Source organism: Xenopus laevis, chromosome 4L (assembly GCF_017654675.1).
Source record: "Xenopus laevis strain J_2021 chromosome 4L, Xenopus_laevis_v10.1, whole genome shotgun sequence".
NCBI lineage: Eukaryota > Metazoa > Chordata > Amphibia > Anura > Pipidae > Xenopus > Xenopus laevis.
The window spans coordinates 7,929,857-7,956,943 of NC_054377.1; the positions used below are offsets into that span (position 1 = coordinate 7,929,857).

At 42.6% G+C, this 27,087-nt stretch overlaps 1 protein-coding gene across 2 annotated transcripts in view; it reads right to left on the reverse strand.

The window, feature by feature from the left end:
• Positions 1-2,566: 2,566 nt before the first annotated feature.
• Positions 2,567-27,087, reverse strand: part of cd44.L (CD44 molecule (Indian blood group) L homeolog) — a 33,110-nt gene continuing 8,589 nt past the window's right edge. The window contains exons 2-8 of one of the 2 annotated variants that reach the window (XM_018256676.2): positions 23,372-23,531; positions 14,511-14,647; positions 13,943-14,032; positions 11,569-12,033; positions 9,518-9,622; positions 8,291-8,369; positions 2,567-4,891 (exon numbers count right to left, since the gene is read on the reverse strand). In XM_018256676.2, coding sequence (XP_018112165.1) covers positions 4,693-4,891; positions 8,291-8,369; positions 9,518-9,622; positions 11,569-12,033; positions 13,943-14,032; positions 14,511-14,647; positions 23,372-23,531 — 1,235 coding nt within the window. In that variant the 3' untranslated portion in view covers positions 2,567-4,692. The remainder of the gene's footprint in view (positions 4,892-8,290; positions 8,370-9,517; positions 9,623-11,568; positions 12,034-13,942; positions 14,033-14,510; positions 14,648-23,371; positions 23,532-27,087) is intronic. The other variant, XM_018256677.2, reaches the window with a different exon arrangement.

Sequence of the window (27,087 nt, forward strand, 5' to 3'; positions counted from 1 at the left end):
TAATCCGCCACTGCTTGTATCGTGCACATGGTTTAGGTGGGGAAAGAAATCTTTTTGTTGGGGTGTTTGGGGAGGTTAATTTACACCCATGTGTGTGGGTGCTATGGTAGCCACTTGCTTTGTTTATAAATGAGACTGGATTATCACTGCCGTGAATCACACACACACACGTATATACACACACACACAACACACGCACAAACCATGTTACTGAGAAAGTTCCCCTTTGGTTTGAACTGTATTTGACACAAATATGAAGGTTGGAGGGATTTTTATTTTCTCATTCACACATCCGTTGCCACAACCTGCCGTGCACCAGAACAAAACCATATTCTAACTGATCTCACCCCAAATAGATACTCATTGTAAGCACTGGGACCTCTCAGCCTATAGGTTCTGCTGTGCTTTACAATAGGAAGCCAGGAGATGCTTTATGCTGCGTATCTTGACAGCGCTATATAAATAAATGATGATGATGATGATGATGCTCTAAATAAAGAATATAGACTATACTGTATCAAAGGAACTTCTTCCTCATAAGAAAGAAAAGTAGAAGAGTGAGTGTGACATGTTTGTCCTTTGAATAAAGGAGCTTTTCTAACATCAAGTTGATTTACAACTCGGGGACTTGGCAAAATCCTGACCCATTTAAACCCAAGGCATGGCATCCTCATCAACCACTCCTGGACTTTCCAATAAAATGAAAATGCCATTGCTTTAGGATCTGTGCAGCCACTGGGACAGAATGCTCTGTTATACAGATAGCTAGAATCTCAGCTGCCATAAAGCAGGACAGGACTGCTGCTTACAATGGGGATCAGATAGGATCTGTGCAGCCACTGGGACAGAATGTTCTGTTATACAGATAGCTAGAATCTCAGCTGCCATAAAGCAGGACAGGACTGCTGCTTACAATGGGGATCAGATAGGATCTGTGCAGCCACTGGGACAGAATGTTCTGTTATACAGATAGCTAGAATCTCAGCTGCCATAAAGCAGGGCAGGACTGCTGCTTCCAATGGGGATCAGATAGGATCTGTGCAGCCACTGGGACAGAATGTTCTGTTATACAGATAGCTAGAATCTCAGCTGCCATAAAGCAGGACAGGACTGTTGCTTACAATGGGGATCAGATGGGATCTGTGCAGCCACTGGGACAGAATGTTCTGTTATACAGATAGCTAGAATCTCAGCTGCCATAAAGCAGGACAGGACTGCTGCTTACAATGGGGATCAGATAGGATCTGTGCAGCCACTGGGACAGAATGTTCTGTTATACAGATAGCTAGAATCTCAGCTGCCATAAAGCAGGACAGGACTGCTGCTTACAATGGGGATCAGATAGGATCTGTGCAGCCACTGGGACAGAATGCTCTGTTATACAGATAGCTAGAATATCAGCTGCCATAAAGCAGGACATAAATGCAGAGAGTAAAAGAAGGTGCTCAAACACCAGTGACATTCATCTAAAACTGTTCTGCCTGTCCTGCTTGAACAGTATTAAACAATACTCAATCAATATTCCAATAAGCTCTCACTTTACTGTACTGTAACATCAGCTTTTTATTCCCTCATTCATTCAGTGAAATCGCCTTCTAATTACAGAATTCTGAGGGGAGAGTCATCACGCTGGGCATATGTCAATACTCAAAAAATGCAATAAAATTGATATTATAGCCAGAAAAAGGCAATAAAATTGAAATTATATCTAGAAAAAAAGGCAATAGCTAGAAAAAAAAAAGACAGAGGCTTCCCACATTGTGTGTTTTTTGCTTTAATTCTAAGAATTAGAACTGGACTTAAAGGGGCCGATTCACTAAATTCGAGTGAAGGATTCGAAGTAAAAAAACTTTGAATTTCGAAGTATTTTTTGGGCTACTTCGACCATCGAATGGGCTACTTCGACCTTCGACTACGACTACAACTACGAATCGAAGGATTCAAACTAAAAATCGTTCGACTATTCGACCATTCGATAGTCGAAGTACTGTCTCTTTAAAAAAAATCTTCGACCCCCTACTTCGGCAGCTAAAAGCTACCGAAGTCAATGTTAGCCTATGGGGAAGGTCCCCATAGGCTTGGCTAACTTTTTTTGATCGAAGGATATTCCTTCGATCATTGGATTTAAATCCTTCGAATCGTTCGATTCGAAGGATTTAATCGTTCGATTCGAAGGATTTAATCGTTCGAATCGAAGGATTTAATCGTTTGATTCGAAGGATTTAATCGTTCGATTCGAAGGATTTAATCGTTCGATTCGAAGGATTTAATCGTTCAATCGAAGGATTTAATCGTTCGATCGAAGGAATAATCCTTCGATCATACGATCGTAGCATTTGCGCTAAATCTTTCGACTTCGATATTCGAAGTCGAAGGATTTAAATTCCTAGTCGAATATCGGGGGTTAATTAACCCTCGATATTCGACCCATAGTGAATCAGCCCCAAAGTGTTCACTGCCCCAGAGCCTTTTGCTATAAATTGTCTGTACCCAAAAATGACTTCACATCAGAACCTCCTATGCAGAAAAGACAGTGCCGCCAGGATAGATACTCAGTACCACTTTATAGAGTAGAACATGTGTTTTTATTATTGGGGTATTTGCGCATGAAAATTGTGTTCCACAGATATCCCGACCCACTTATATAATTATTCTGCTCAGGTCCTTGCTCTTTACAAGGGATAAAGAATTGTACTTTTTTTGCATTTTTAAAAATTCCTTTAAGTAGGCTGACCCTGCATTAGGCTCCTGCCCACCAGGTCACATGTTTAACGAGGGAGGGGGGGCGTTAGCAAAAATAAGTGCTCCAAAGGGTAAGTCAGTGTTCCTAAAATTTGCCCATAATGCTCCAAATCACCGCTAGGTCTTGAATGGATCCCATCAAAAACTGATGTTTCTCCCCATAAATCCAGCCAGGAGAAGCTTCTGAAAAGTCTAGAGATTGAGGGAAATCACCTACATGGACAAAAAGATTCAGCTCATGTAGAGCAGGTGTGACCCACTTCTGAAGGCCACTTCACGGATCTCATGGCGACCCCTGCCGTTTGCATTAATAACCCTAACGCCAGTAACTGCATCACACCGGGGGTAAGAGAGCATCGAATCAGATCAGTCCTGTAAGGGATATGAGAAGCCCCATAGCTTCCTAAATCATTCCTAGATCTCTCCAATTGATCTGTTGACCTTAGCCTTGACTGTTGTTTAAAGAACCAAAGATACAAAATTACACTAGTACCCCAACAGTTTGGGTTTAAACCCCTCCCTTCACCATAAAATTAAGGGTTATCCCAGCCACCCTTTCCCCCGCTCCTATAAAAAAAGACACAAAATAAAATATTTTCCATATGTTGAAATTTAAGCCCTCGGAAGTTCTATATAGACAAAGCGCACCCTACGAAATGGGCTGTTCCTGCTCAATGTCTCCACTCTAACCCGTCTTATGTTGAATGAGAATTCTTTGGGAGAGGAGGGTTACCACATACATTCATCTACACAAAGCAGTGTCTGAAATTCTCAGCACTAATATATTCCCAGCATATAAACAGTACGAGAGTCCTCCGAAGTTCCTCAGATATGAAAGTCCATGTTGGCCAAGCAGTGCTAGAGCAACTCATGAAAGCTTGGGATAGTTTAAGATTCAATGCTTCTTCTCTTCTTAATTAAAACGAACACCCAACAAGTGAGTAGGAAACACGGTGCTATACATACAGTAAGCCAACTTAAATAAAATCGATACAAAAAGATATTCTTAAAGGGGCCCCAATGCCTTGATATTGTGATGGTTTATCCTAATCTTCAGCTTGGACCCCTCTATCAACTGCTTTGGACCCGTGTAGGTGGCTTCACCATAGTTTGAGGATTTTGGTTTATGCAGTGACCATTTTGGAGTTGGGAAGAAATGTTATCAGCGCTGTAAGTCTGACCCAGTAGTTGGCCTACTGTCATGTAAGTCTGACCCAGTAGTTGGCCTACTGTCTTGTAAGTCTGACCCAGTAGTTGGCCTACTGTCTTGTAAGTATGACCCAGTAGTTGGCCTACTGTTCTGCTCTCAGAACAATTGTTACATTACAAGGGTATAACTAAATAGACCATCTATTGTTTTGACCCTAACTGAGTATAAAGGCTGTTTGAGATTACAGAAGTTGGCTCTATGGATGGACATCCTGAAACTGGGGTCTGCTCAAGTAGATCAGGGTACATAGTGAGAAACTTCTTGAATCATGATCTACAGATGTCACAGAACTATAAATACATATCAAAGAAACGCAAAATGCAGTTGGTCACTGCCGTGTGTTGATTCCTGTCCAATGTTTCCAATGTATCATCTTGACAAAGAGCTTTGACCTCCAGGATCCAAGATGATGTCCTCAGCAGATGAAGATAACAGAGAGCTCTATTTTCTGGGTACGTGATTACTAGTAAGTTGTTTGGACATCCCTGGTCTTTTAGTCCTTCATTTTCCTCATATCATTTCCACCCCCCCAACCCCCTAAGAAGAGATTCCATACAGGAGAAGAGCATTGGAAAGTATCTGCTGTCATGGAATAGCCTGAAAGCTGTTATTCAGTTTGGCCTCGTTTATAAGATACAGAAGCAGCACAGGATCCTTATTTAGCTGTCCATGGCTCCTTATAACTCTAAATTCAGTCTTAGTACTTTGTTGTTTTTTTCCCCCATTGGTTTTTGGAGATGCTAGACTACGATTTTCATGTCTACATCCTTCTTATTCTGAATGATATCTTCTTGGGGGTCTTGGTCGACTGTGTGCTCTTGGGACACCAGTTGTACCATCTCTTGAGACTTGACATTGTCTCCATTTTGCTCCATGATCTCCCCGTCTTCCAGTTTTGCTTTGTTTCCATTTATTACCAGTTTCTTCTTTTGGCCACACCTTTGGAGAGGACAAAACAAGGGTTAGCTAGTGTTATGCCTGGGGTCGTAGGTTCAAATGAAACCAAATCAATATTAGCATGGAGCATGTTCAACTTGGAGTATGTTCTTGTTGGGTTTGGGCTCTGTTTTTTTCCTTAGCCCAAAAAAAGTTATGAACCAATTGATGACCCAGAGGACTGACCAACATACTGATGAGGTCCTCTCCTGATAGGATTTTTAATCCTCTACACAGTCTACTGCATTAAGTGGGGCTACTAGGGGCATAACCAGTACATAGGGATGTCAGGGGGTTATGGGAGTTGTAGTCTAGTAACTAGATAAATTAAATAAAAATCATAAAATAATGGAACCCACCACCCATAAGGCCAACCCAAACCAGAAATACAGTACTTGACTTCTGGATGGAAATTTCAGGTAAAGGGTAAACCTTTACATCAACTTTTAGTATGTTATAGAATAGCCAGTTCTAAGCAACTCTTCAATTGGTCTTCATCATTTTTTATGAATTATTTGCCTTTTTCTTCTGCCTCTTTCCAGTTTTCGGAAAGAGAGTCACTGACCCCCATCTAAAAAAAACAAATGCTCTGTAAGGCTACACATTTATTATTTTTGCATCTTTCAGTCTCTTATTCAAATCAATTTATGGTTGTTTGGGTAATTTGGATCCTAGCAACCAGATGCAAACTGGAGTGCTGCCGAATAAAGTGCAAATATCTCAAAAAGCAAAAATATTAGAAAATGAAAACCAATGGCAAATTGTCTCAGAATATCACTCTCTGCATCATACTAAGAGTTATCTCAAAGGTGCCCAGCCCTTTAATTCTTTAATAGAGAATTTGCTTGTCCCTTTAAATCTTGCCCACAAACAATCACCGATGCCAATCACTCGACCATACGGAATATTCCATTTTGCTTTTACAGCTGAACTGAGGGGAAAGTGAGAGAAAACAGGATTTGGGGTTGGAATGAGAAGGAAGGGAAAGCTGAACCCGGCTCTGAGATCAATTCCTGCTTTTTAGACATAGAAATCATCTTGTTTTGAGCTAAAGCTCAATTCCCCCGGGACCCTCTTTATGTGCAAATGAAAGACAGATGTTTAACTGCCTGTCACTTAATAACAGCCTTATTCCTCCTGCAAAGCCAAATACATTCCCCAAGGAAACCTTTCAACTTTAAAGGGAACATAAAGGCTAAAGGGAAAACATATCCTGTTTCTAAGAAGGGTTTACTTTCCCTTTAAATAGACAGTAATGCATGCAGGGAGAATTGCTTCTCTGTATATGTGCAGTTTGCTTGATGGAAGTGTCTTTTTTCAACCTTGTCTACTATAATGGGATCAGCTAGAAGCAGGGTCCCAAAAGGGATGACTTTCCCGAGCCCCCCATATAGTGAGCTTTCAGCAAATGAGAATGCCTTTTCTGCCTGTTTATTGCAAGGGTGTAAAGTGCAATAAACAGGCAGAATCTGGAGGAGGACTGGCTTTGCTACTTTGTTTTGATAGTCAGAAGCAGCAGTGAGAATAGCAAGAGACAGGCAGATACTGCTTTCAACATAAATTGCATTTAGAACCATTCTATGTATATTGCAAAGTTGCTTAGACTTGTATTTTCTTTCATTAGACAACTTTTTATTTTGGGGATTTATTTTCCCCTTTAAAGGGGAGGGTTCACCTTTAAATTAACTTTTAGTATATTACAGAATGGCCAGTTCTAAGCAACTTTTCATTTGGTCTTTTTTTTGTTTGGTTTTTTTAATAGTTTTTTAATAATTTGCCTTCCTCTTCTGACTCTTTCCAGTTCAAATGGGGGTCACCGACCCCATCTAAAACACAACTGCTCTGTAAGGGTACACGTGTATTTGTTATTGCTTCTTGTAATTACCCATCTTTCTATTCAGTCCCTCTCTTATTCATATTCCAGTGTCTTATTCAGATCAATGCATGGTTGCTAGGGTAATTTGGACCCTAGCAAACAGATGGCTGCCATTGCAAACTGGAGAGCTGCTGAATAAAAAGCTAAATAACTCAAAAAACATAAATAATAAAAAATGAAAACCAGTAGCAAATTGTCTCAGAATTTCCCTCTCTACATCATACTAAAAGTTCATTCAAAAGTGAATAACCCCTTTAAGCCTTTAAGAGGGAGAGTCTTAATCATACAGGGACAGGATGATTATTTTGCCGACGTTTAGCTGACAGTTGTACAGCTGTCGTACAGCTCAGGTTTTTCTTGGAACTGTGACAATTCAGGAGCAGAGCTGGTAGCTCAACATTACACTAATAGGCGCTGATAATCGGATCGGGGCCACTCCCAAGCTCACTTCCTCCAGTTTAAAGGGAAAACAAATCTCTGCTTTCATTGCTTCCTAATGCAGCAGCCGAAAGGGATGCTTCTCATCAGGGCCAGAAACTGGGAATTTTACTTATTCCAGATGGGAAGGATCCATGGATCCATGCCGACACTGAAATGCATTCCTGCTATGAGGAATGGAGAGGAAGGAGCTGGACTCTGTTCCTTTGGGGAAGAATATTTAGTAATATTCTTACATATTTAAAAGATGGTGTGCAAAACAGTTGTGGGGGGGAATATGTTTTTTTTTTTATTTATAGCATGTCTTATAAAATGTGTACAGAATGTCCCTAATTTCACATGACCCATTCATTCCACTGCATCCAGTTAAGTCTTTGGCTCTCCCAATGACTTCTAATATCCTTATCATTTACAGTAGGGGGTACATTATCCCTTATAATACATGAGTGATACTCAGCGTTCCCTGTATAACTCAACCTGCAGCCTTGTGCCTTTATATGGTCACAGAACAACCCCTCAGTGACTTCTAATATCCTTATCATTTACAGTAGGGGGTACATTATCCCTTATAATACATGAGTGATACTCACAGTTCCCTGTATAACTCAGCCTGCAGCCTTGTGTCTTTATATGGTCACAGAACAACCCCTCAGTGACTTCTAATATCCTTATCATTTACAGTAGGGGGTACATTATCCCTTATAATACATGAGTGATACTCACAGTTCCCTGTATAACTCAGCCTGCAGCCTTGTGCCTTTATATGGTCACAGAACAACCCCTCAGTGACTTCTAATATCCTTATCATTTACAGTAGGGGGTACATTATCCCTTATAATACATGAGTGATACTCAGAGTTCCCTGTATAACTCAGCCTGCAGCCTTGTGCCTTTATATGGTTACAGAACAACCCCTCAGTGACTTCTAATATCCTTATCATTTACAGTAGGGGGTACATTATCCCTTATAATACACAAGTGATACTCAGAGTTCCCTGTATAACTCCCAGAAACCTTCGCCAGCTGCTTTAGCATTTTCAATACACATTCGAAGGACTGTCTTTAGTGTTAGGAGTTTTGGTACTTACAGTCTGCGGGAATTGATTGCAAGACAGACAGACAATATCAGCCCCAGAGCCACGAGAGCCACCACCACAATTAACCAGTCTAGAAAGAGGGAAAACAAGATATGGAAGACTCTGTTGAAAATGTACAGGGCAAAATCCATCCATTTATCAGTTACAAGAGACCAATCCGTGCACGCCATATGCTCACCAGTAGACAGGCATTAACTTCAGCGGGTTCTGAAATGTGATTGGTTGCTCAAGGCACAGAGATCCAAATGACAGAAAACCCCATGTCCCAAGCATTCTGGATAACAGGTCCCGTACCTGTAGAAATCTGCCCTTTTATGTGAGTGTTTTTGTTTGTATACTGGTGGGTTCCAGCCTCTAACTATCCCAAACTTTTTAACCATCACACCCTCTTTGTTAGCTAAATTAGATAATCCAGAGTTCCCCGGCTACACCCTGCCTCTCCCTGAAATCACCAGTTTGCTCAATGTGAAATAATGAGCAATATATAATGAGCCCAGCCTCACCCTTAGGCCACTGCATGCTCAGTATTGACTCTGCCTTCTTCACAGATCTAAATCTTGATGGTTTTTTTAAATGGGGTGGAGGACCTGACTACTGTATATAGCTTCTAACCACAATATATCACTGAAGACACACGGAAGGAGAAAGTGTAATATGTATATGCTGCTCCTCTATGGAAAGGACTGATGTAAATGATGAACAGCCTCAATCTTTGGCTTGACTTTACTCTTTTGCCCTGATATCCAGAAGGGATTTAGAATAACGTGGACCTTCATGGCCAAGGGGTTGCCGAACACTTGTGATATCGAGCCTAATTTCTATCCAAACTCATAATGATAGGCTACACAGGCACAACTGGGTGATTCACTGTCATCCAGTGAATGGTGGTAAAGAATATACCCCATGATGGTGGATAATGGAGGGCTTAGTGATAAGGGCACTTGGAGGGGGGTCAAGATTAGATCTTGAACATTTCAGTCTTAGTTTTAAACCTTAATGTCTCAATGTCTACATTGAACTATAATCGTGTACATGCTTCCAGCTTGTAGTTACATTTCATAAACTATCAGACATAGTATTTTCTCAGGTTGGGGTTCCTAAACTTTTTTGCCAGTATTGCCAGAGACGGACCCTTCTTCATTAAATCATTACCCTGATTGGCAGTCTCTCTGGATTTTTTTTTTGTATACTATGAACATAGAGTATCCAAACACCCACCAGGAACTCTAGCCCCTCTTTTCTGTTTGGGTTCATTGTTGAGCTCAGCATTCTCAGATGACGGATCTGTGTTCAACATTCTTCCCTTCTTGTCATCTTCTCCATCTATAAAAAAACAAGCACACATCAATTTTAAACATAAAGGCATACTATCTTGCCATACTGCCACCATCTTGCCATACTGTCTTCTTGGGTTACCGGCACAATCTTCTCCTAATATCACCATCTTGCCCTACTCTCACCATCTTCTGCTGCTATTACCATGTTGCTGTACTGTTTCCATCTTGTTCTTTTTCCAGATCTTCTCCTACTATCACAATCTTGCCCTACTCTAGTCATCTTGTCCTACTCTCACCATCTTGCCCTACTCTCGCCATCTTGTCCTACTCTCGCCATCTTCTGCTGCTATAAACCATGTTGCTGTACTGTTTCCATCTTGTTCTTTTTCCAGATATTCTCCTACCATCACCATCTTGCCCTACTCTCGCCATCTTGTCCTACTCTCACCATCTTCTGCTGCTGTTACCATGTTGCTGTACTGTTTCCATCTTGTTCTTTTTCCAGATCTTCTCCTACCATCACCATCTTACCCTATTGTCTCCATCTATACTTACTCCATCTATACTTATTGTCACCATGTTACCCTACTGTCTTCTTCTTGCTTACTGTCTTCATCTTCTACTACCATCACCAACTTACCCTATTGTCTCCATCTATACTTACTGTCACCATCTTATGCTACAATCTTCTTCTTATTTTCTTCATCTCTTCCTACCATCACTATCTTATACTGTTGTCTCCATCTAGACTTACTGTCACCAACTTACCCTACTTCTTGCTTACTGTCTTCATCATCTCCTACCATCACCATTTTACCCTATCTTACCTCCATCTAGGCTTACTGTCACCTTCTTGCCCTACTTTGCCTTTTATCTCCCACACTACCTGTAATGACTAATGATTTGTATGGCTCTTTGAAGGTTGCCCATCACTCATATAGAGTCAAACACAATCTGTGCTGGACTATTCTAGATTCATATCAGGGTTTCTTAGCCTCTGAAACATACGACTACCATAAAAATGCAAAAAACATTACAAGAAGAATGAAAAGGCATGCCAAGCATCTCACCCATATGGCAGTGAGAAGGATACAATGCTGTATTGATTTGCATTACAAGGTAAGAGGTCAGTGTCATAATATAATCAGATATTATTACAAGATTTTACAGATCCTCTTACATTGCCATCCCCCCACCCAATATATCCTGAATCACCATCTGGGAAATTCTGGCTTATAATGTTAAAGAAACCCCTGTGAGTATTGTAGGAGGGCTTTACCTGCTTCCTCTGTTCTCAATCGGTTTCCCTGGTAAGACATTCATTCCTTTAAGCAGATGTTTTTGCTGTTATGACCTGAGAGACTGTATTATGCGACCTTCTGAGATTTGCTTGCAAAGAATATTACACTGTATATTTTCTTAACTGTATTGACTTAATTTATAGAGAGAGCCCTGAAAACGTTCTTTCATACGTTCAGCATGCGTGTGAGCCCAAACAATGCTGAAATATGGATTCCTGGCTTGGCAGGAGGGAATTCAGGCTGCTAGGTATGAATTATATGGAACAATTAAGTGGTGTATAGCTTGCCTAAGCAGTAGCCTGGCAGTCTGTAAGCACAGCAGCCAAAGTATTGTCGTTTCTATAGAAAGGAGTGATAATAATATCAAGAGGGACAATTTCATTAATGTCTGGAGTCTTTGCAACAATGCCATCATCCAAGGATATTACCAGAACATTTGCTATGTCTCTAATTTTCCATGCATGCTCCACCTAGTGGCAGAATTCAGAATCTATCAATTAACCATAATATGTACAAGTTGTTAAGACTTTATTCCTCTTGCTGAACAGCTACCGCACAGCCAAGCCATATTTAAGGATATTTAAGAGGCTATTTTAATTTGTGACGATGACAGATGAAGAATTCTGACATGTGTGCAGAGAATCATCTTACCAAAGAGCTACTATTATAGAATCTTCAGAAGCCAACATACCATGGTCAATGAGGTGGCCATCATGTTCTTCAGGAGAACGACCAGTGTCAGATGGGACCTCTTCTGTCTCTCTAATGCTTTTATCATCTGGTCTGGTGTAATCTCTTCCTGTAACATGATGTTCTCCATGAGGTCCTGGATGCCTATCATGCTCAAATTCATCACCATCAAGAGAACTTTCTGTGGTTGTAAATTCTGTATCTAATTCATGTCGTCCATGATCTTTTCCTTCTTTGGGATAGTGATGGTCTGGGGTTTCTTGGTATCCTGAATGTCCGCGCTCATTTGACTGTTCTGTGGAATCAGAACCATCTTCCTTTGTAGAATAGTGGTCACCATCTGGGTCAGGGGTTCCTTGAATATCACCCCGATCCTGCCCAGGATCTGGTGTGATCATGGCAGGTGCAGGATCAGTTACAGAGTCTCCCTGGTATCCACTTTTGTCAGAATTCTGGATTTGAGTATCTAGAACAAAGATATATATATATGTGTGTGATAGTGGAGTTAAAGGGACACAGCAATGTATCTGGAAATACATTTAATAAGCAATGTGCCCCATAAGAGTCACCAGCAGATATCGTTGTAAGAAAGCTCCTTTTTTGAGCAGAGACAACATAGACTCCACAAATGGTCACTTTCCACCCTAGCCAAGTGCTGGTTGTGCTACAATGGATGTAGTCATTGCTAGGGATGTACCGAATCCATTAATTTGGATTCGACTGAATCTCCGAATCCTTCGTGAAAGATTTGGCTGAATACTGAACCGAATCTGAATCCTAATTTGCATATGCAAATTAGGATTTCGATTCGGTTCGGCCGGGCAGAAGGATTCGGCCGAATCCAAATTCTGCTGTAAAAGGCCGAATCCTGGCCGAATCCTGAACCGAATACTGGTTCTTGTGTCGAAAGAATCTGCTTGCACTTCCCTATGGGTTGCCTAGGGCACCTGGCCTGCTTGGCCCAGCTCTGACTGTACTGGGCCTGGGCCTGAAGGGGGGCCCGGCTGTGCTACACTTTTCGAAAGAGCCAGGCCCCTCTTGAAAGCGCTGAAGCCGTGCCGCCCTCCCAAAGTCCCGAACCTCCAAAAAGTCTAAGAGATGAAGTCCCAAAGCAGCGAAAAGACCCAAAGAAGGAGCCGCAATTGAAATCCTGAAGCCGACCCGAAGTCACGAAAGGAGGCGAAGTTGAAGTCCCGAAGCCATGAGTTCAATTCTACTGAACACCAATGTGTGTTTTTTTATTTTTTTTTAATCCCCTGGCCACCTGTATTATTTTTATACTCTATAGGACTCTGCCACCAATGTTTTTTTTAAAAAATATTCTCTGGGGCCCCAATTTTTTTTTACTTGTAAGGGGGGCCCTGGCACCAATGTTTATTTAAAAAAATATTCTCTGGGGCCCCAATTTTTTTTAACTAGTAAGGGGGGCCTAGGCACCAATGTTTTTTTTAAAAAAAAAAAAAAAAATACTTTTATGGGGGCCCTGGAACCAATGTTTTTTTATAACTTAGAGGGGGTCCTGTCACCAATTATTTTTTTTTAACTTGTGGGGGAGCACTGACCACCAATTTTAACTGTGGTGTGGAGTGGGTGGGATCTGGGGTGGGGCTTGGGGGCTGGGGTGTGGTGGGCTTAAAATGTTGTTGTATGGGGCCCTGTGATTTCTAATGGCGGCCCTGTTAGAAGTGACCCTACAGGGGTAATTTGGATGAATCCAACACTGGGAACTGCAATGCATGGGTTATCCATGATTGTGTACAGAGGATGAAGCCTGAAAAATTGGTTGAGGGGGGCCTGGGTCCCCTGAAAACAGCACTGTATTAATGAGGGGCAGTTGCAAATCTCTGTGCTCTATAATGAAGCACAGAGCCCTGTGGGAATCGAAAAAAAGGAAATCAATGTGCAAAGTGCAAAACAAAATAGTGAATTGATCTCAAATTTTTCATGAAATCTCTCAAACCCCCCAAATGTTTGGCCTTTTTGTCCGAAACTCAGCGCAGACCATGATATCTTCAAATTTGAAATGGGAACTTTGCCATTGACTTGTACAGGACCCGGACATCTTGGAGTGTTTTCAGATTCAGCCTTGGGGTGTAGTAAATCATGAAAAATTCGAGTTTTTTTTTTTCAATGAAAAATTCAGATTTTATAGTAAAAAAAAAAAAAACTTGATTTTTTTTTTTCGAATTTTTGACATTCGGACTTAATAATAACCCCATATGTGTGCTCCGAGGGGTGCGAGTGTTAGTAAGTGATTTCCAAGATTGTATCCCTTTAACCACACAAGATCTAGTTTCATGGGAATACAAAACCTTTCACCCTCCTGCTAGTGGGCCCAGCAATATCCTATAGGAAAAGTACCCCGGCTCACTTACCTAAGGTCGGATCATACGAGTCGATGGTGTTGTGAGAAAAATCTGTTTCGTTGAGGAGGAGAACAGGTTGGCAGGACTTGTCTTCCGTCTCTATATAAAGGAAAAAGAAAGACAAGGGAGCGGGTAAGGGTTAATTTGGTGATTGTTCATGGAACCGCCCGGGACACAGCTACATATATCTAGAATTTAGCGCCCCCTTTATAATGAAGCAAATAAAGAATATATTCAGATTATTGGATCTCCAAATTGGAGGCGTGTGAAACAATAACTGCATATAATCCAGGTAAACGCTGATTTCCCAGGGTGCATCATTCTGTGAACAAGAATCAGAAGCGGCAGCTGGTTCCGGATCAATTAAAGGCCAAGTAAGCATGAAAGACTCACAGGAAACCACAGAACAGTTTCTTCACCGCCAGCCTCTCCCCTGACAATAGTCATTGATTGCATTTTGTGTCAGACAATCGACAGGCTGAGTTGAATAATGCGCCAGTAGATTCTTTGTTTAACTCCCCACCCCATGCAGAGTTTGACTTTATGATTTTGGAGCTGCCATATTGTTGTTACTGACCTGAGGCATTGTAGCAGTAGACGTCGTAGCGCAGGGACTCGTTATTGCCAAGGGTGTAGATGCCGGTGTAATTGGCAGCACATATGGGATTTGGTTTGATTCGTGGTATCACTACACGGTCTTCAATCCAGCCGTATCTACAGAACAGAGGCAGAATGGCAACACTTTATATACTGATTACTTGGGAAGACTTGGGAACCCTACTGTTGGGCATTACCATCCTTGCGATGGAGTAAAGCCATACACCATCCTTGCCTATCTGGGGTCTTCTGATTGTTAGGGCCCTGGGCCAACATTGGATCCAAATACAAAGCCTACACATTGAGTAAGGGTTGAGTCCAACCTGCTCCATCCATATCTGCCTACTATTCAGCCAGATGTTGATCAGGCAGTTTGGAGTGTCCTATATACATGGGCCAATAAGCCACTGACTCGGTCTGGAGAACCAGGGTCGGACTGGGCTGACGGGACACCATGAAAAAACCCAGTGGGCCAAAACGGCACAGGCCTACTCCCCTCATTGGTGCCTCCTGTTAAGGAGAAGGAAGAAGGAAATCAGTGGTACGGGACATCACATGATGCCAAACGGTGCACACGTGTGTTTGGGGGAGATCAGATGTTGGGAAGAGGGGCCCATTGGTAGAGTCCTGCATCAAGTCAGGTACCCATGGGTACCAGCGGAATACCTGCAAAGTGGTCATGTTGTGGGCAAAAAGTCCCAGACTTGGCCGTGGCCGTGCGGGCAGTCTGCGGGTAACCCGGTTGGGTACCCAACAAAGGTGCAGGCTTGATCCCTCCCACCCTGCCTTGTGGTTCTTCCAGTTTTTACATTTTTTTCGGGTTGGGGTTGTGGGTTCAGGTTGCAGGTATGGCTTTCAAAAAATGTACCCGTGAAGGACTCTACCCTGTGGCTGTGAGGAGGACCTTTGGTTTCACAGCCACAGTGGTCCCCCCCATATCCCAGTCCGACGCTGTGGAGGACAGTAGTGGACTTGTGGCAAAATTTGCATTCACTTCTGATTGCCCTTTGGATGGGGCGGACCCAGTAGCATTTCCTTCCCACTGACCCCTGGTAGTTATGCCACTGCTGGAAGAGTTTATACTGTATATGCTTGTGTATAGCAACCATAGCAACGCCACTGGCAGGGGCATAGAAAAGCATCAGATCCTACAACTACTGGGGAACCCAAGAGGTTTAGTGGACTCAGCAGGGAACTAACTGATATATATATGCTCAGATGTGCACTGAATTGTACCAGGAAAGCACAATAGTGAGATTTATGGAACACGGATGAGCGCCGTTCCAGTAATGACATTTGACATGACAATGGAAACAAATGAGTCAGGGCCGTTCATTTAGATCATTCAGCAAACAATGTCATCTTCTCTTTCTTCTGGGAATAAAAGGAACCAGGGAAGCCTCAGATGTTGGGTTGCCATTGATCTTTCCTATAAATAAAGATTCCGGCACAATTCTCCTCCCCCCCCCCACAAAATAAGCAACACATTTACAGTTTTCCATTGAAAAGCCAAAATCAGAGCTTAGAAACCCTTTCATGTTTAATAGCGGTTGGGGTGGGATTCAGGGGGCCTCAGATCTCTCTCATCTTTTCAGGACCGCCATCCCATCTAATTTTCTTGTTATTATTTGAGACCTATAAGCTATGGCAGACTTAAGGCCCCATACACAGACCTAGTCGGCAGCTTATTGGGCCAGATCTCGATCGGGCAGGTTAAAATCCCGTTAGATCGTGGGCGCATCTGGGCGTCTATGTGGTCCCATGATCTGTCCGCCCATATTGGATGCATTATGATCGGATCGTTGGGCTCTAGAGCTGCCTCTTAAGGGCAGAGGCACACGGTCAGATTTGGGGAGATTAGTTGCGTGGTGACAAATATCCTCTTCTTCTGGCGACTAATATCCCCGAAATGCCTTCCCGCCGGCTAGAATGTGAATCGCCAGCAGGATGGCACTCGGATCGCCCCGTTTTCCGATGTCGTACGAAGTTTCCTTATGAGGCAACTTCGGGCGACTTCAGAAAACGAATTGTTCCGAGTGCCATTCCGCCGGTGTTTTTCTAGCCGGCAGTTCAGGGAGATTAGTCACCACATGAATAGGATATTTGTCGCAGGGCAACTTATCTCCCCGAATCTGCCTGTGTGCCCTGACCCTTAAGGTGGCCTTACACAAGGATCTCCCCGATATGCCCACATTGAAGTGGGCGATATCAGGCTGATCCGATCGTTAGCCCTAGTGCCCAATGATTGGATCAGAATGGAGGCCAAACGGGTGGTCGGATTGCGTTGCCGCATCAACAAATAGATGCAGCCGCGATCTGACGGGATTTTCTAACCTGCCCAATCGGCATCTAGCCGACTTTCGCCTATTGTTACTTTTTATTCCTTATCTTTCTTTTCAGGCCACTCCTATTCATCTTCCAGCTTCTCATTCCAACCACGGCCTGATTGCTAGGGTAAATTGCACCCTAGCAACCAGATAGCTGTTGAAATGCCAAACTGTAGAGCTGCTAAGAAAAAAAAGCAAAATAGTTCAAAAACAACCAAAAAAGTAGACCAATTGCAAGTTGTCTCAGAATATCAATTTCCCTTTACGAACTCCATGTCAGTACTTACTGGGTTAGCCCCTCCCCCATGCTCCCATCAGAAGGACCCTCCCCAAGTCTTTAAAGACCGGCCACACCCACCTACCGGCGTCTTTTTTTCCTTCTCATTTTGCTCTCATCGGAAGCAAAAATGGTTTTCTTTTAACCTTGGGAAAGCATAGGCCTGCCCATAAGGCGTCCTAGGGACAGGGGTTTTTGGTCCATGGGACCTTTTGTTCCCCAGCACTCGGCCTCATATCCTGGAGTCGTCTGTGCTTCAGCTTCTGGATCAGGTAAGGCACTGGTGTGCAATGTTTGCTACTCCTGGTCTGCCTGTGTTTCAGTTGCGTTTCTGTATTGCTGTCAGAGCATTCGACGGCAAGTGCTTGTCCCCCCATCCGGTGTGCCCTCCTGACCTGCCCAAAAGGCGTCCAGGGGCAGTGGTGTATGTGGCCCCTACACACCCTTTATTTTTACGGATGGGCGAGGGAGGCGGCAGTTAAAGGGTCAGCCAATTATTAGGCAAAATTAGTTAGGGGCCTGAGCCTTACTGCCTCCTGTTTTTCTTTTGTTTTTCTTGTCTTTTAAATGAAGGACAGGTTCCATGGCCAGCTGCCTCCCTCAGCAGACTTTCCTAAGGTGGAGGTCATTTAAAAAAAAAAAAAAAAAAAAAAAAAAAAAATGTCCGCCTTATAGGTTTCAGCTAGAAACGGTGCATGGCTCTGTTAGGCGATACCAATTATCCAATTTGCCTCTGTGTAACCACAGCAGTTGCTTTTGGTTACCTGCTTCTGCAGACAGCACCTGAGTTTAATCAGCGGGTTCCACTGGTAAAGTGAACCCCCCATTGAACACAATTATGGGATTCCTCTGTATGTGCAGACACCAGCTGAGTATAATCAGGTGATTCCTGTGCAACTGCCAGCTATAGCAAGTGGAGATGGCCCCGCCCACTCTCTAACTCTGCAGACTGGAAACTCTGTCCAGCAGCCTCTGGTAAGTACTGCTATCAGTAAACTTGTGAGGCCTGTTAACAATGAACCTGGTGTCCTGCAATATGTGGCATTAGAGACCTACTTACAGCCTGGCGTTAGGAGCTACAGCATACCTCCCAACTGTCCCTTTTTCGGAGGGACAGTCCCTCTTTTGACAGCTCAACCCGCAGTCCCTCATTTGTACTGGAAAGTCCCTCTTTTCTCTGCACTGAACAGCCAGAAAAAGAAACAAAGTTTCTCACTTAATTGGCTTTTAGCAGAGAGGCCAGAACAGCTAACAGGTGCAAATAAGATACTTTGTAACAATTTTGAGACACAAAAACACAGTTTAGATAAGGAGAAATATTTTCAAACTTTCATAACCTGCCAAATTTTGTAAAACGAACATGGTAATTAGGGGGTTTGGCCACAGAACGGGGTGTGGTCAAAAAAAAACTTGCTGCGCTACGTGCGGAAAATTTTTTTTTGTCCCTCTTTTTACTTCCAAAATGTTGGGAGGTATGGCTACAGGTAAGGAACATGTTCATATTCTGTTCTGAAGTGTACTGAGCTAATCCTTTGCTGATCTGCACTGTGCAAGGCTCTGACCTTTTGCTCACCTGAAACCAGCAGTGTATGCTGAGTTCTGGCTAATTGCTCACTTTATTCCAATAGTTCTAGTGGTTAACACTATCCTATGCAAAACTACAGTGTACTGAGTCCTGTACATTTGCATACCTGACAACAATAGCCCTAATGAATGCTGCTATTTGTTCTGTGAGGTGATGTGCTGAGGTTTTTGCTATTTCTGGAATCAGTATTGCTCTCCAGTATTGCTCTCATGGAACCAGTAGCCCTTATGAATGCATCCCTGGGCTGGCGGCTAGGCTTTGATATACTGTATGCTTGCTCTAAACAGCAGCTAATTCAAACTATGTATAACATGTTGCTGTGATTGTATCTTTGCTTTGCAGGATCTAATACACTTACATCTGAATGTCTTATAATACAATGCATTCTTCTATGTTAAGGTATTATTTAATTCAATTAAACATGGAATTGTATCAGGTTGATGTTCTCCCTGTGCTAGGTGAGTTTACATATTGTTTCTGATATACACAGCAGGAACGGCTAAGCCTGTCTGCTATATGGATTACAGGTATTAATTGTACAACACAATGTTTAGGGCCCTTCTCTGCAAGTTTTTCCCTGTTTTGTGTTGCAATTCACTGTCGGCATTACTGGAGGGCCAAGGCAGTTTGCTCCTTATTCCGGTCAAATAGGCAGTATTATTCAATATCCATAGCTGGAGCTCTGGGGTTGGTCAGTATACTCTCAGAAAGCAGTATCTCTAGGTCCTCAACAGAGGCCTATGTAATAATCTGCCATTACAATACATGTGGCTTAATACATGCTAGCACCATGGCTCTACACCCTGTTGGTGGTCTCTAAAGGATCACTTATGGTGGCTTTATATAAGACTAAGTCGTCTAATCATCCGAGAAGTATGCTTATCCTAAGAAAGCCAATACCTTCAGAATGAATGCTTAACCAATGGTTAACTGTAGCGTGTAAGTGTTCTGCATAAGAGTCTTACATGTGTGCGTATCATGCGTGTGTGTGTGTATATATGTCAGTATATATGTATACATATATGTATATGTGTATGGGCCATCTGCATATATGTGCATGGCTAATGCATGTTGAGATAAAGCATTATTTTGGCCTCATGGGGCCCCTATGCCTCCTGGGCTCCCTGCAGCCGCGGGGTCTGCTTCTTCAGTAGTTACGTCCATGTCTGTACCTGGAGGTCCAGACCCGATTGTGCCCTTAGCTGGATAGCTCCTTAGTCCCTCCTAAGGGCCGTAGGTGGTGACTGCCACACAGAATTATGCATTGGCACATACTACTAATAAACCTACTGTCATAACACACACATCACACCCCTCGGAGATGACCTTTGTTCAGTCACTAGGGTTGCATCGCTAAGTTTAATTGTTATTAATCTTACCTATATAAGCTCTCCTGGCAGTTAGATTGCCGTGGTATAAAATATGATACAGGCTGAACATCGCTGTTGTGGTTTAAGTCATACTACCAGCAAAACAGAACATCTCTGTGGCCCAAAAGCCAGGTTTCTGCTCTGTGTCTAGAAGACAGACTTAGTCAGTTGTCCATTTGTTTGTCTAGTCTCCTAGATAAAAAAAAAAAATGGAGTATCCATGTTTTGAGGCTAGCTGTTCTGCATACCATATGGGTACTGATTTAGACTGCAAATGATGGAAGCATCTAGTGAGTGTTGATTCTTCCCTCTCTTTATATCGGTGTCCTCCTGAACCACCAGTATGGAATCTGCATCGTCACGGTTACATACCTACAGGTTCTACCCATTTTATTGCCTCACAACAGAACATCTTAAAGACTGTCTTAAAGATTATATCAGTCTTGCATTTCTTGAGGTGTGTGCACTTCTCTTACTTCTATTTCATTGGTGCATAACTGGGGAAATTAAGTCATCGGTACCGAAATTGTCCTAGTTCAGCGTGTATAGTTCACCTGACCCAGTGGGCATAGTTCACAGTCTGCATGTTTCACCTTTCCCGGTAGGATGGTTCACCTTTCCCGGTAGGATGGTTCACCTTTCCCGGTAGGATGGTTCACCTTTCCCGGTAGGATGGTTCACCTTTCTCGGTAGGATGGTTCACCTTTCTCGGTAGGATGGTTCACCTTTCCTTGTAGGTCTGGTTCACCTATCCCATTAGGTCTAGTTTACTGGACCTAGTATCTGACCCGGCAAGTCTCGGTCATCTGACAGGAGGTTCATTCATCTAACACAGTAGGTCTAGTCTGGTGGATTGGAAGCCTTCTGATGTTACTCAAACATCCTTATGATCAGTCCAGTCCTAAGTACTTGAGCAATTGATGCCTACGCACATCCTCTGCATGCCCAATGGTGGGCAGCCTGGTACTCAATGTAAGAGGATTCAGCTACCTCAAATATAGTCAATGTGAGGAACACACTGACACAAAAGACATATGGCTGCAGGGCTAACCCCTGCCATTTTAATAATGCAGAACATTGAGGAAGTTCGCATGATATAGGATGGTTGGTACCAGTGTTTCCATCGTAAGGATCATACACGGAGTAAGTAATTCTCACCCCAGATAAGTTTCAGGTTCCCATGTCCCTGTTCTCTGGGTTTGCTTTCCAGTTAGAGCAGATCTAATTGCTAGCCAATCAGATAGTTAGGCATTATAGTACATGCCTCAAGTATGCCTCATTGTGCATTTTATGCCCGGCACTTTTGTTTATTTTCTAAACAGGCCACACATACATAGGGGTCTGTTTGGGATTCTAACTCCTACCAAGTGTTTTTTACAGGTGCTTTACAAATCTGCACTGAAACTAAGCATACATGTGATGGATGCTTTCTGGTGAGTAGGAGAGTAAGTATTTTAAACTGTTGAGTTTGCCAGGTGAAGGGAGGTCTTCATCCCTCTCTCTCTTTTTCTTCTGGAAGAGTCAAGCTGTTATGGAATTCATCTTTTCCTCACACTGACGCTGGGCTAACGTCTCTTTTTCTGGGGTATAGAGCCTATGATATAAGACTATTCTTATCCCTGTCACTTATTCTTGAGCTTTCACCGGGAATCTTAACATTCACTTATAGAAGTTGCATGATTGGTCTCTTCAAAGTCTTGCCATCTATGGCTACAGATTCTTGTTAAGAGCCTATTACCCTCCCACTGGGAAAATACTAGCTTGCTACGTCCCAGTAAGTACTGACATGGAGTTCGTAAAGGGAATAGGGAAGATTGTAACATACTTACCGTGATCTTCCTTTCCTGTACGAACTCCATGTCAGTACGGCCCGCCCTTTTTCAAGTGATTTTAGAAGCTTGTTACAAAGACGCCGGTAGGTGGGTGTGGCCGGTCTTTAAAGACTTGGGGAGGGTCCTTCTGATGGGAGCATGGGGGAGGGGCTAACCCAGTAAGTACTGACATGGAGTTCGTACAGGAAAGGAAGATCACGGTAAGTATGTTACAATCTTCCCTAGTCTGCATTATACTTAAGATACGTTTAAATGTGAACTACTCTTTTCAGTAGATCCATAATACATTTTAGATTTCTCTACTCCGGCTGGATCTTCTATACCATAAACTGACACCAGAGCTTGAAGAATTCCAAAGACTATTTACATTCTTCCACCACTAAGGGGTTAAACACCTGCATGTCAGTTTGGGATCGGTAAAAGAATTCATTGTTCCCCTCTGAGAGGTTAAATTGGCTGCTGGCCTGGTGGGGGTTTGACTTTCTCTGGATCAAATTGTTGAGCGTTTTTCTGCTTAAAATGGACTTGTGATTTTAGATTTCCATTCCAATTTACTCTGCAAAAAAATGCTTTCACATTGGAATTTCTTCTAGCAAGAACTGTAATGTTACATCAAACATATCAAAGTTTAAAATAAAACTCAAAAGCAACAAAAAATAAAAGTTGTGATTTTTCCTTATTGTGTTTTGTCTATATAACATATATGTGGTTATTTATTAAAGTCAGACTGGTAAAATCTCGAAAAATTGTAGTTTTTGCACTAGAACACTCAAATTTTTAGAGGAAACAAACACTAGAATTTTTCGAGATTCATTATATCCCGATGCTGCAAAAAGCCCAAATCTGAAAATCCACCATCTCAGACCTGTCTATGTATAAATATTCAATGGGAGAGGCACCTATCCCAATTTGAAGTTATCGGGGTCTTCGGCAGAAACTTAATAAAATTGAGCGATTCTGGAAAAAAGCCAGAAAGATTTGAATAATTCAGCAAAAAGCCAGAAAAATCCTAGCAATTTGGGGTTTTTGGAGAGAATCTGACTTTTTCAGAGGGTTTCTGGCAAAAGCTCAATAAATTGAGCGATTTGGGAAAAAAATCCAAAAAAATTCAAGTGATTCTGGTTTTTGCTCGATTTTATCGAGTTATCTGTGAACCGATTAAATTGAGTTATTATGTCAATAAATAAGCTAAAATCGGGCATTGGAGTTTGGTCATCAAAATATGAGATAAATTCAGATTAATAAATAACCCCCATCATTTCTATCTTGTTTTCATAACAGTTATCTGTTGATCACAGTAGCAATTGTGATATCATAAATTCCCATTGTGATATCAGCAGTACCTACAAATCAAAATGACTATATAGACTTATAGAGGAACTGACTGAATTCTGGGGCAAGCAAATCCCCCTCTCTGCCCTGGTCAGCTGATGGTCAGACTATATTTTACCTGCAGGTTTCAAAGCCAAAATCCAAGGCGATCTCCAATTGCGTGTAATTTGCAATGCTGGTGTTGAGCATCCCACAGAGCTTTACGGCATCTTCCTGATTCAGTGAATATCGATCGTTCTTTTCCACATGGAAAACCCCTTTGAAGCGGCAGCTGATAACTGAAAATGACAGCAAAGAAGTTCGGTCAAAACCATGATGCAGTAACCATGTCCATCTGTGCTACTGGTGGAGTCAGCTTCTTGCCCATTGTGGTTGCTACCATATTGTTTCCTACATCTATCACAAGTAGAGGCAGCTCAATCATATGTCTGGGAACCCATTCATGACTGTCTATACCAGAGGTCCCCAACCTTTTTTTACCCATGAGCCACAAAGAGTTGGAGAGCAACACAAGCATAAAATAGTCCCTTGGGGTGCCAAATAAGGGCTGTGGTGGCTATTTGGTTGCCCCTATGTGGACTAGCAGCCAACAAGAGGCTCTATTTGGTACTATACTTAGTTTATGCAATTAAAACTTGCTTCCAAGCTTGGAATTCAAAAATAAGCATCTGCTTTGAGGACACAGAGAGCAACATCCAAGGGGTTGGAGAGCAACATGTTGCTCGCGAGCTACTGGTTGGGGATCACTGGTCTATACCAAGTCATTGTGGGAAAAAAAAATGGCCAATTGCTTGGCTACTGGGTCAACATAAGGGACTTCTGCAGACCAGCCTGGAGAGGACATCAGTAATGACCTGATTTTCCATTCTTCCCGACTGATATCTGACAAGGCCCTGATCAAAAATAAGTCAAGGACCCATAAAAGGGCAAGGAAGCTGCTGACTCAGGAGTAGCTTAGTTGGCCCAAGTCAGCCTATGCATAACCAGATGAAGTCTGTAGCCCTAATGGTCTCCCCTCCCAGTGCTGGAGACCAGCAGTAAAAATAAAATTTAAAGGAATCCCTTTCTGAGTATCACAGCCTCCCAGATATTCCTCAATATTTGCTGGGAGGAAGCCTTGTGGGATCCTTCTGTCTGAGTCTCTGTTACATTACAATGGAATCCTACGGTATAACTAAGTCATGGCAGCTGCTGCTCAACGGTGAGATCATATTCCAGATTTGTCTGTGACTCATGGGCCTTACGGGGTGAAAAAAGAGCAACCAAATGCAAACCGCCAAAATGAGCCAAATGTATCATATCATGGAGTGGAAATAATCTGCACAGAGGTCTCTGTCTCGCTAACAATAAAGCAGAGACGTGGGTGGGTTCAAAACTCTCTTTTCGGACAAATATGTGTCCGAGTTCCTTTCTGCTCACACCACCTTGTTATAGAACTACTAGCATCCAATGAACAGAAGAAGAATAGAACCTCAAAGGGCCCTGAAGAAATACAAACCAAATAATCAGCATCAACTTGAGGCTTAGTGGTCCTTCTCAAGCATCTACGAACCTGGTCACCAACATTTCAGCACTAGGGACGAACATCTCAGAAGTGAGGCTAGCGCTGTGGTTCTGGGGTCAGACGCTTGAGAAGGACCACTAAGCCTCAAGTTGATGCCCTGTGATGGTCTCTACTTGTTCTGTTCATTGAACCTGTTTATGGAGGTTCAGCACACATTCTGGGAACCTCTGGGATCATATCCAGCCCAAATAAACCCATGATAGATCTCCTTTATGTCATCCAAATTGGTAAAAGAGTCATCATGGAAAACTCCCATGATCTGCCCAGGGTTACGACCAACCATTCCTGCTGATTATGTAAGTCAGAATGGTGTAATGTTTTTATTGGATGTTTCTGCTAATGAGAGAGATGGAGCAATTAAATTCATTGTAATGCAGAACATGCAGGATATTTTGTAATTACATGTTCACTCATTAGCACAGGGTTACTGATTAATAACTAGCAACTCTAGTTTCTACTCACCTCTAGTTTCTAGGTTAAGGGATCAGGTCTCATGCAAAATCAATATACTCTTTAAAGTGATCTAATTTCTGCTTGAGACGGGCTATTTCCCTATTCTACATGATGAGCTGGCGGGCGGACTGCTCCTCTTTATTGTTATGAGCACATCTGCTTGGAGACAGTTGCTATGCTGCTCATTTTAGGATAGCACAGAGTGTCAGGTCATCAGTTTTGGGCTTAGCTTAGTCTTTTTTTGGAAACCTCATAAATGAAATGTTATTTTTAATCCACATTCTTCCCCCCAAAAGAATAAGATACATTAGATTATATGTTGGAGACAAAGAGTGGGGGATGAGATTAGGAAATATATCTCAGCTCCAGGGTTGTCTTATGTGGTGGGGGACCAAGATACAGACTTTTCATAACCCCTTTATAACCCCATTCCACCAATGGTCCTTCACTTCAGCCTCTAGCTGTTGGTGGTATGTGGTCTTCAGCAATAAATAAAAGGTTTGGCTTTGTGTCTTACTTTTTTCACCTTGCCATTCAGTTTCCATCTTGTCCTACTGTCTCTATATTGTCCCACTGTCTCCATCTTGTCCTACTGTTTCCATCTTGTCCTACTGTTTCCATCTTGTCCTACTGTCTCTATATTGTCCCACTGTCTCTATCTTTTCCTACTGTCTCTATACTGTCCCACTGTCTCCATCTTGTCCTACTGTCTCCATCTTGTCCTACTGTCTCTATATTGTCCCACTGTCTCCATCTTGTCCTTCTGTCTCCATCTTGACCTACTGTTTCTATATTGTCATACTTTCTCCATCTTGTCCTACTTTAGCCATCTTGTCTCAGTGTCTCCATCTTGCCCTACTGTAGTCAACTTGAAATAAAGTTTCCATCTTACCCCACTGTTTTCATCTTGTCCCACTGTCTCCATCTTGACCCACTGTTTCCATCTTGCACTACTGTAGCCATCTTGCCCCACCAAAGGTATTTATAACCAATGGTCTTACAACTGTTAGAGCACAGAATGTAGAAGAGGCGTTACAGTGAGGACAGACAGGAAAATTGGGGGTGGAAAGGAAAGCAGGGAAGTGAGTGAATGGGGCAAGGAGACAGGAGCTGAGGATGCCAGGCCACACAGATGCCCAGGTCAAGAACCTCCACCTCCTCCAAAAAAAAAGAGAATTCATGGGACAATTCTGTCTCCCTGGCCTAGGTCCAACACTGCCCTAATACATATACCTCCTCCCCCCCAGCCATTGAGACCCCAAATATGTCACCAATGACATCACTTTACTATCTGGTGATGATGTAATGTTTGCATTTACATCTAATAGTTAAACACAGGCCTCATATAAATACAGCAAATAATACATGGGTGCTGCCACTCTACAATGCAACCGAAGTAGCTGCCGACATTGTGACATTCTGCAACTGTCATTACTAAACTCCTTGCCACCAACCACGATCTGTGACCACGTTGGTTGCCTGTGGGAAGGGTAACACCGACATCAGTCACTTCAGCCTGGCTTGCGGGCAAAGGATGACCCCAAAGAGACCACATAAAGCTCCCAGGGCACCAACCTGGTGATGCCAACAATTCCTGTCTGTGGAGGTGCAGTGAGTAACTGCTGAAACCAGAAATCATTATGAGCACTCGGAGTCTTAAAAAGAATGTAGCAGAGGTAGCGGCTGCCTGCTCTATGTACTACTTGGGTTAACCCCTGCCTGACTTTAATCTACAAATGTAATTATGGCACATGCTGCTCCCACTGAGGGCTCCAGTATTTGCACCTGTGATATTAGTAAACCATCCCAACAGACTA